Source organism: Nanorana parkeri, unplaced genomic scaffold (genome assembly GCF_000935625.1).
Source record: "Nanorana parkeri isolate BGI_ZX_2015 unplaced genomic scaffold, ASM93562v1 scaffold106, whole genome shotgun sequence".
NCBI lineage: Eukaryota > Metazoa > Chordata > Amphibia > Anura > Dicroglossidae > Nanorana > Nanorana parkeri.
In genome coordinates, this window is record NW_017306374.1 from 1,929 (window position 1) to 12,533 (window position 10,605).

At 40.0% G+C, this 10,605-nt stretch overlaps 1 protein-coding gene across 1 annotated transcript in view; it reads right to left on the reverse strand.

Moving 5' to 3' along the window:
* Window positions 1–1,248: 1,248 nt before the first annotated feature.
* The window catches only part of LOC108784256 (collagen alpha-1(XXIV) chain-like), a gene marked incomplete at its 3' end in the record, with an annotated part of 73,391 nt that continues 64,034 nt past the window's right edge, over window positions 1,249–10,605 (reverse strand). Inside the window, exons 12-14 of the mRNA XM_018553012.1 lie at window positions 9,368–9,412; window positions 4,025–4,078; window positions 1,249–1,293 (exon numbers count right to left, since the gene is read on the reverse strand). Coding sequence (XP_018408514.1) covers window positions 1,249–1,293; window positions 4,025–4,078; window positions 9,368–9,412 — 144 coding nt within the window. The remainder of the gene's footprint in view (window positions 1,294–4,024; window positions 4,079–9,367; window positions 9,413–10,605) is intronic.

Here is a 10,605-nt window from a genome sequence, read left to right on the forward strand (position 1 = left end):
TGGGCTAGTTAAGGTCAAGGTAGGGTTGGCCAAACATACTTTCTGTGAAAGTATAGTTACCCATAGATAATTTTTGGAAAAATTATATAACAACATGCATTGGGTCCTTTTTTAGTATCTGCATGGAATTCAATTTGAAATAGGCTTGTAAAATGTTAGGACCATCCGTTTGCTGATTCTCCGACAAGCCTCTTGAGTTTCAGTAGCTGAGAACTGTAAGTTATAATAAATCACAGGGCTCTTAAGAGCCGGAGCTCTACAGCTGGGATGGAAGCTGTGTGTTGGCAGCTCAGTAACACTCTTTTGTCTCAAACTAGCAAAATGTTCCAGGCTGATTGTGTGTAAAGTCCAGCAAACTAGAGGGCAGGAGGCCAGCTGGCAGAGCCCACTGTGGACAGGAAAAAAGATAATGTTCTGTACAAATCCTCTGTGTAGCAGTCAGCACCTTCCACTAGAGGACTATTTACATATCGACTTAACTGAATGTAATACAATGTCAAATGTCGTTCACAAATATCAACTCATAAATACAAACTCCTTAAAGGAGATCCCTACCCCATAGAAAAATATATAGGCTGCTGCTTATGACCTTCTAAAAAAAAAAAAAAAGACACACACCAGATTAAGCATGCAGCAAGTGAAATCAAGACTCTTGATCCGCATACTTGCTCCAGTTAGCCAGGAAACTAAGAAGCATGCTGATAGGTTGAGAGTGCACACTGACAGAGAGATAAGCTCATGTGCCTCTTCTTGTCCAGTCATAGGCTGGAGTGGTTCCAGGACAACCTGAGCTCACGGGAAATGGATTTAATAATGCTGGTCCTCAAAATCTAGTGGCAAAAAAGTACTGTGGGTAAAATTTCTGGATTATAGGTGAATATTGCAGCAAAAGCTTTTTTTTTTTTTCTACATTTTATTTAGGCTATACGTCGTTATCCTTTTATTTTTGACTGAAATTCTGCTTTAAAGGAAAAATGCAATATTATAGTGAAAACTGTAGAGACTCTTCCTTGTTCCCTCCATTTAGATCCAAAATGTACATGTGGTAGCTCAGCCTGGCAACTGTTGGTTTCAATAGGAGTGTGAGTGCTCTAGATGACTTCTCCAATTTGCTATTTGTGCTCTGCAGCACCAGAAATCATAACTAGTTTTCCATTGCTATATATTCATATGGTTTCCCTTGATTTCCCATAATACAAATATTTACAACATTAAAAAAAACAAAAAACTTTGGAGAACTATACTTACTCTCAAGCCAGGAAACCCAGGAGGTCCAACACCACCAACAATTCCCTACAAAACAAACATGGGTGACATTAAATACTGCCATAATTATCTTGCAGAATTTGCCCACAAGCGTCAAGAGATGGGCAGGCAAGGCAACAAAAGTCCACTTCCTCTGAAAATGTTGTAATTCATCAAGACCGGCCCTGAACTACAAAGTGTCCTAATGTAGCACTTGCTTTACACTCTGACAGCAGGCATGTGTATGTGATGTCAAGTGAATGGATGGGGGCTAGAAAGGTTCTTGATTGACCAGACTGCCTTTGATCTGTACCCATGTTGGGATGGATGGAGCAATAGAAGCAGAATGCATTGAGTAGAACAAGTTGTGCCACTACTACTGCCAGTAAAAATCTATAGTAGACTTCTTTAGTGTGCAATCTGACTGACCAGGTCCCCTCTGATAATTGTTAAAGTGGGCAAACCCACAGAAGACAGTGCTTATACCAGGCAAGCTAGACAAACCCATCACCTTTGCAATGGGTTTAGGTAAGCTGTAAAGAAGGCATCAATGATGTGCAGCCCCAGCACTATTAAAGTGGAACCACAACTTCTTATGCTTTACAGCCAGGAAAGGTGCCACCTTAGCCTCTATTTGGACTGCAGTTGCCATGGTGCTGCAAATGTGATCAGCTATGACACCAGCCATTTCAGGGCTTGAAGAAGATGTGTTAACCCTACCCTCGTACTCAAGGGTTAACATCTTGTTTTTGCCTAAGGTAAAAAAAAAAAATTCTACTCACCACTGCAGCGATGGTATGTGCCTCAGCGTCCTCACATCCTATACACTGTATTGGACGTGATGACTCGAGGATTCCTAGACTGCTGTAGCGTAGGCAAAAAACAACCAGTTAACTCTTGCAGTGCTGGGGTAGCCCAACTGCAAAGGTTAATCACATTTCTGCCCAGAGTTTTTTTAAAGTTCCGTTGAGAGTTGAAATAAAGCACACTGGCAACCTTGACTGTTGGCATGCCTTGAAAGAAACTGGTTTGGAAGACATTACATTGCTGGGCCTAGTTGCACTAGTCAGCAAAGAACTAGGGCTGCAACAACTAAATCGACATAATCGGTTATAATCGATTATTGAAAAAGTTGTCAACTTTTTCAATAATCGATTAATCGGCTTCCGATCAGTTGGCCCTGTTCACAGCTCCACACGCTGTGCGCCGCACCTCCTCCCCACTTCACGCTCGCCGCTGCCAGACCCGCTCGCATTCACGCTCCACATGCCGCACCTCCTCCCCGATTGATGATATTCTGCATTGCGCTGCATAGAGGACTACAAGTCACAGTAATAATACATTATACAGCGCAATGCGGAATACTAGCAGCTATAGAGCACTACAACAAATCCCAGCAATAATACATTATAAAGTGGTACAATGCTAAATACCACCAGCTATACAGGACTACAAAACCTAGCAATAGTACATTGTACAGCGCAATGCAGAATACCGCCAGCTATTATGTACTATTGCTGCGATTTGTTGTATTCCTCTATCGCTGGCGGTATTCTGCATTGCGCTGTATAATGTGCTTTTGCTGGGTTTTGTAGTCCTCTATAGCCGGTGCCATTCTGCATGCATTGCTGTATAATTTTACACTTTCCATTTCACTATATTGCACACCACACTATCTTTTTTCTTTTTTACTTCCACCGCTCCAAGCTTGCTCCTGTGATGGACTACAACCTCAATACAAACTAGTAGTGCATCACTGGAGCCATTTTTTAAACTTTATTTTATTGTTTATCCGATTAACCGATTAATCGAACCTAATAATCGGCTAACTAATCGATTTTAAAAATAATCGTTAGCTGCAGCTCTACAAAGAACCATTAAAAGAGGACCTTTTCCTTAAAGAGAACAAATAGAAACAAATTGTAATGCAGTGCACCCTCTTATCCTTCCATTGGCATTGGATCATATGATTAAATATAACCACAGACACATTATTTAAAAATAGCTACACTTACTTTTTAGTAACAAATTTGTTACTTCCTCTAACAGTACATTTTAAGAAGTGGCATTCCAAAAAATGTATTTCGTGATCAATATTTGCCAAGTCTACTGGCAGTAATGTAGGTAGCTTCCAAAATACAGGGAATATTCATGTTTATGCAAAACTCATGCTGCCTGGGCATCGCACAAGAGCTCCTATGATTCCAAATAATGCCCAGTAGGCCTGCACTTTTGGCATATACCAGAATTGGCAGATTACTGGCCTGTTTCTAAGTGATTTACTGAAAAACAAAAGACTAATATGTCAAAACTGTAGTGATACAAAAATGCAACTGGCCGAAAAATGTGTAAGTCTTATGGCATTCCAATTGAAATGATTAATAATAAGCACTATATAATGATTAACAGTAAGGTTTACATCATATTTAACATATGAAGGAGTCGTTCCCAGTATTATTATTAGTCTGCAATTTTGTTTTCAATCTGAAAGGTTAACGGACATTAACAGGAACCACATCATTTCATGCAGATTAATAATAGATGTACGGAACGGATTTGAGAATTAAATAATTGCTTAAATGCAATTAAAAAAACTACCATTGCCTTGCATGAATTACTCTGCATCACGAGCACTTTACAAGGGATTTACGGACATTATAATAGTGACGCCTCAAGCTATGCGAGGCTTGCACAGTGTTATTCACCCAATGTTACCAATTTTACGGGTTAGTATTTCTGCAATACACTGTGAAGCTCTGTAAATGCAGCAGATACTTACTGGGCTCCCATCTGGTCCGGGAGGCCCTCTATCACCTAAGTCTCCAAGAAAACCCTAGAGGAAGCACAGACATAAAAGATGTGATTGTTTAAAAGCATGGCCAGTACAGACAGGTGCATTCATACATCATTTTGTTTGTTTATAAATATACATATTGAGCAATACAGTAAAAACCAGTCTGGTTATGTCGAAGGGGCCATGAAGAACCAAAAAAGCCTTCAACTAGAATATTGTGAAGGTCAGCACTGCCTCCTTTAATGGGAAGGTGTAGTGCATTTTCAATGGCTATATATTGAGTTATTATTATTACAGTGAACATTAACAGTTATAATATGATTAAAATAATTGACATCTTTTATTACCTCTTTTGACGGGCTTTTGTTCACCTCAAATACGATTAGCATTCCCATACATGTCTGTGTGGGTGCAAAACCCATTAAAGCAGGTCATTGCACCTTTCAATGAATTCTAAATGTTAGAAGTGTCTTATACTGATGCCACTGACACAAGCCCGAAAACCATCGACAAAGGCCCATACATGTACTGTAAATGTAGAATGTTGATAGGACTGTATATCCCTTTAAAAGTAACTTTACATGACAGTATTTTCCCAGTTTCATAAATAAGAGGTTTATTCATTTCTGAAGAACACTGGGAAGTGCTACTGAAATAGTCCCCCAAAGGTCAACTCTGTATGTAGGTCCATCAGTATCCTGTATAACTTTTATTTTATTCTTACCTGTTATTGAATAACTTAGATACAGCTAAACTGAACTTCAGAAAATATTCAAACAATATGTATAATTCTGGAAAATATATTTTTAAAATGACCGCATTCATTATTACATAAAACAAGTTTAAGTGCATGCATCTGTCTAGATATAAGTCTTCTGTTATCCCCTGCAGAGCAGATTCAGGAAGATAGCGTTGACACCCTATCACAAGAAGTGCCTGAACAAGGACCTTCATGATAGGATCACCAGGTATTATTTCAGTGAAAACTGCAGTTTAATGATATTGAAAATTATTTGTTTAAGCTTATGTATGATTTCATGATTGAGTTTAGTTTACATCTAATCTAAACCTCGTGGCTTTTAATCTAGTAGAACATTTATAGGAAAACAAATGCACAGCAAGGAAGTCTCAGCATCCTTTTCCTTCTCATCTTCTGCTCTGCAGAGATGACATCACCCCTTTCGCTTTGATAAGACGCAGTGATAGTCAGCCTGTGAACAGCTGTTGCTGTCGCTCTCCCAGTTTCCTCAGTGTGTCTTCCTTTGAGAATATATCCTATGCAGAGTTGATTATTGGAAACAGGGACACTGCAGAAATGTGCAATATTTGGATTTGCCTTGCCTTATTTACTGAAAAAGCTAAACCAAATTTGCAATAATGTACGAGTCTAAATATCTTTTCTGCAGTTTAGAGTTTGCCTCGCTGTTACACTTTGGACCCAAAGGCTACTGATAAAACGTAAGTCTGTAGTGCATTGCGGCTCCTATATTACAAGCCAGTGATGAAAGGCATGCATGTGAATTACATGCCATTTAGAGCATTGACCAACATCTTCTAGAGCAGTGGTGGCCAAACCCACGCCCTCCAGCTGTGCTGAAACTACAAAAATCCCATCATGTTTCTGACACTGAATGCTGTGCCATACATATCTGCCATACATGCCACATACAATGCTGTTTTAACACCTCTATGGGTAGGTTAATAACACCTCCTAGCTCCAATTATGAAAATGAAATCAACACCTGGTTGCGACTAACAGATTTTGTGGATTGGAACAAAATTCACCAATATTTATTCCCAAGTCATTCTGAATTGAGAAAGCTGGTCGGATGTCCAGTGAAACGTCTTCAAGAAAAATACAGCAAGTCCAGTTGCCCTGACTTATTTTTTACAGATAAACATAACATGTTCCATTATGTTGGGATGCAGCCAATACAAGTATGATTTTGTTTGTGCCATCGAGGTCACCCCCAATTCCAGTCTCTTACTTACCACATCATGTACAATGTTTACTTTACCTTGAGCAAAAGTCCTCTTTGGCGCCGAACACACCTGCACGCTGAACCCTTAAAAACTTGTATGGGGCTGTCCCAGAAACCGGAGTGTCATCTTGGGTCAGCCCCATACAAGTCAACAAAAGATCAGTTTGCAGTAAATTAAGCAGTGCAGATGATGAGGCTCTGCTATAGAGGTAAGTAAAAAGCTGAGGTGGGGAGTGTGAGTGCAGGTTAGTTCAGGAGGGGTGGGAAGAATGGGCAGGAGGATTTTATGTTAAAAGTCTGGTTTGGCCTTGTAAACTGGTTTTGAATCTGGAAGAAGAGTGCAAGTATTTCCGGTTGGGTGGACTTCAGTCTGCACCCATACCAACACAGCACATAGCTCCTGCTGTTGAGTACAAGAGGCCCATGGGAGTCACGGTACCCTCTAATTTATAAAGCAGAAGGGTCTGAATCACTTTTGTCAGGGGTTGACTCAGCTATGGAAAACCCTTTCATGAACTCCCTTGCACACAAGACGCTACTGCTCACCCCAACACACCCACATCTGCCATCTCCATAGCAGCTTTCTTCCTTCTTAGTGTGAAAACAAAGCATTTATTTTTTAAGAAACAAAACTTTTGGGAAGGTCTGAATAACACTTCAGAGTTCAGGAACTAAGGTGATGCTTTGGAAAAATGTAACAAAACATGTCTTCTCTTTTGATTTAAACCATGTGCTGAATAATAGTGTGTTAACTACTGATGTCACTTAAGGTGGAATTCCCACCAAACAGCTAAATATACAATTGAAGCGATCCCCTGCAACACTGTTTTAATGTGCAGGGCAAAAACAATGCAATATATACTGTTGTAGCTTTGCATTTCTTATATCACCTTCCTGTTTATTGGACTATAAATTAGTATTATTTTGCTGAGGACCTCCCAGGATTTTCTCTATTCAAGTCATAGTGCCTGAAATATGTTAGACTGTTGGCATTGGGAACTGGCTCACAGTATAACCTCCAACTGGTTCACAGTATAACAACCCACTAAATCACATCAGTACATATTTCTCATTGTCTCATTTTTGTATGGGGTCTCGAAATATTAACTGTGTTTAATGGATTAAGATGGTTTGTGTATGTTGCCAACCAGAACCTATAGACACTTAGGGTTTAGGGTAATTTTATGCTATATTAACTATAGGCAGCCACCTGGAAAGTTCATCTACAGCAATCTAATTCAAAGCTGGATTCCAGGCATATACTAAATATAACGTTGACATTTACATATGGGAAACATTTTACCTGCTAAAAGACTTGCATTTCTCTCCATGCAGCCGTGAGATTAACATAGACAGGGGAGCCTCGCTTTTCTGTACTGCAGTTAAGCAATACAGCCAGGTCACCTCTCCACCCCCAGGCTGTGACTGGACAGTAAAAACACAGCAGCAAACAGGTGTCTGCTCACTCTGCTATCTCCTCCTATCAGTACATGTGCATGCAGCACACTTAATGACTACCAGAGCTGCCCTTCCCTTGCCCAGCCTGAATTCAGGTACATAATCTAATTGCATTTAAAAATAGAATCCATGATTTTATAGGAAATACATAACTGTTTATTTTTTGTCTTCCTAGATCCCAGCTTTAAACATTCCTCATTTCACAACTACTCTGCTTTTTAGCCATCTAGCTTAGGCAGACCAGTGGAAATGAATGTCCGATGATACGGTTTTATCCAATAAACCCGGCTGGAAATAAAATGCCATTTTTGAATGAATAATTCCATGTAGCTCGATAACGCATGCCTCTGGAAAGTACAACCTCCATCTGGGCCAAAGTCCAGTCTATAAAAGCTGCAGCTTGAATACATTGTCAGGCTTTATATTGCCATATGTTAGTGATGCGCTATAAACAAGGCCAGAATGATGTAATGATCGCTATCCATGTGTGTGTTTTTCCAAAGAGGGGCTGCAAGACAACCTAAAATAACTCGGGAGTGCAGTGAAACTGGCCCCCAACCAACTATCACAGTTTTTAGGTCCTTGTAACTGCAGGATGTGTTTGGGAAACACTTCTGAAGTGAACGGACTCTTTGTTATGTGGTTTATTACATTCCGCTATGAGGTCCGCTGCTGAAACTGTAACATTTGTGGAATACTTACTGGGCTACAGGCACATTTGTATTATTCATCAGATCTGTATTTTGTTATAAAAGAAATTATATTGGATGGCTTATTCTGCCCAAAATGGATATTCCAGGTTTTGATGGATGGATCGTGGAAGGACAAATTGCTCACTATAGTCTTACACTTTATCTTATGGAAACAATGATTGCCTTTGAACGACTCAAGTTTTCGGCCAATCAGTTTTGTGAGCCCTTCTGAACACCAGTGCCTTTAAGGTGAATCTGACCTTAATAAATAGGTTCTAAGGCACCAAGAGTTTATGAAGGTGAGATTAAGCCATACCCCACCTGATGTGAAGACTTGCTCTTCCACTGTCAGAGCCACTATTGCCTACACAAGTTCTGTCATTTGGCAGTTGAGTTACAGCAGTGATGTTTGGTCTGGGCAAGAGCAAGGTTTATTCTTGACTTAAGCAGAAGTCAAGGCCCCATCTATAACATAAGCGTAGGGTTCAAGGAGGCTCTGTAAAGGTCACTTTGAAGTTTAAAAAAGGTGCCCGCACTTCAGTACTAATGTTACTATTTAAACATTTCAGGTCAACTGAGGTTCACCTTAAATGACCCTAGACTTCAGCTCTGACACTTCCACCATCACATTATCAGGAGCAAGGTCTATTCTTGACTTAACCAGAAGTCAAGGCCCTATCTATAACATAGGCGTATGGTCCAAGGAGGCTCTGTAAAGGTCAATTTGAAACTTAAACCAGATGCCAGTACTAATCTTAATATTGAAATATTTTAGGCCAACTGAGGTTCACTAGGCTTCAGCTCTGACATCTCCATATCACATTATCCAATGAATGCTTCTCTGTTAATCACTGAGGCTTGTGCATAGAGGGAAACCAAGGGGGGTATGCCGAAGCTCTGAGCTGCATCTGAAGCCGAAAACCCATGTAAGGACCATTTCTGTGTTCTGGGGACCTTTGTGCTCGATTTTGTTAACAGCTACAGGTTTAATATAACACACCTTTGTTAGCAATTATAATTGCAGTCTTGGCATTTTTTGCATCCTCATTATTTTATATTCTTAAATTTCATTACAGAGCATTTCATAACACTAATAAATCATTTAACACCATCTATTAACAGAAGAAATAATTACCTGTAAAACCACAATTTCAGCTTAAATATATCACGTTCTCTGTACATGACTTGGCTCTTACCTGGGCTCCTTTCGGTCCTTTCTTCCCAGGTGGCCCTGGCATTCCCTGAGGGGGAAAACAATTAGGATAGATTCTGTTAGATATGTGGGTTAGGTTTATACATGCCTGTTACATAAAATGACTATTAAATAAAACATACCCTGCATATTCAGTAAGTTCTCATTATTGTAATGTTTACTTTAAAGCAAACCTGTCATCTTAAAACACAAGCCAAAGGAATGCCTTATTACATTTAAAGGGTAATTCCACTTTCCCAGGCCTGACTGCACTGACCAATGAGTGCTCGCCATTTGCAAGCAAAATTTTAAATACAGAGCGCAGGGTGCACTGCTGTGTATGGAGTATGTTTAGTACACCGGAACCGGTGGAAAGGGAGGAGCGCTCAGCCAAAGGTAAGTACAGGGGGGTACTTCCATTTCCCCAAATTCGGCTGAGAAAGTGGAATGACCTTTTAAGGCAATAAATTACCTCTAACATACCAAATAGTATGCAGATCGAGTTCTGACTTCTCCAGCTGCCTGCTTGTTCCAGGCCAGTGACACAGAAAGTTTTGAAAAGGCAGCTGAGCAACTAGTATTTTTAGCACAGCACAGCAAAGCACCAGGTTCACTTAAAATCAAACCTGTTCCCCACAATTTGCACACAAAAGTTTTTACATATTCTAAACAAACAGTAAAAACACTTTACAACAAGCTATAATTTATCTCTGCAGCTATACGCACTGTGGAGAAATTAATCTTCAAACTCACCACATAGTACTGGAAACTTTGTATTTTTTGCACATTTCGTGCACGTGTCTTCATGTGCATGCGTTTTCGCGCATGCAAAAATGTGCAAAAAAAGCTAGCTGAGCCTGCACGTACAAGCGTGAAAAAACGATGATGCCTTGGTGTAAACGGGGCCTTAACTAGGCCCGGTGCTGCCTCCTGGTAACCTGCGCTAACTGTATGGCTTGCTATATATTTCCCATAGTTGGAAATTAAGTTTCGAGCAAAGCTGGTCATACACTGCTAGATTTCTTTAGTCAACATTGTACTGCTTTTTGTATTGCTCTGTCCATGTTCACCTTTCCATTTTTACTATTAATAAATTAGTCAGAATGGCTGTCATTCTCGCTTTGTTTGTTTGGTTTTGATGCCGACACACAATGGGGGTCTACAGCTACTTTGAGGGCAATGTCGGGCTTCCGGTATTTGCTGTAGCTTATAGGAGTAGTGGGCTGCCTCCAGGTAGTATAT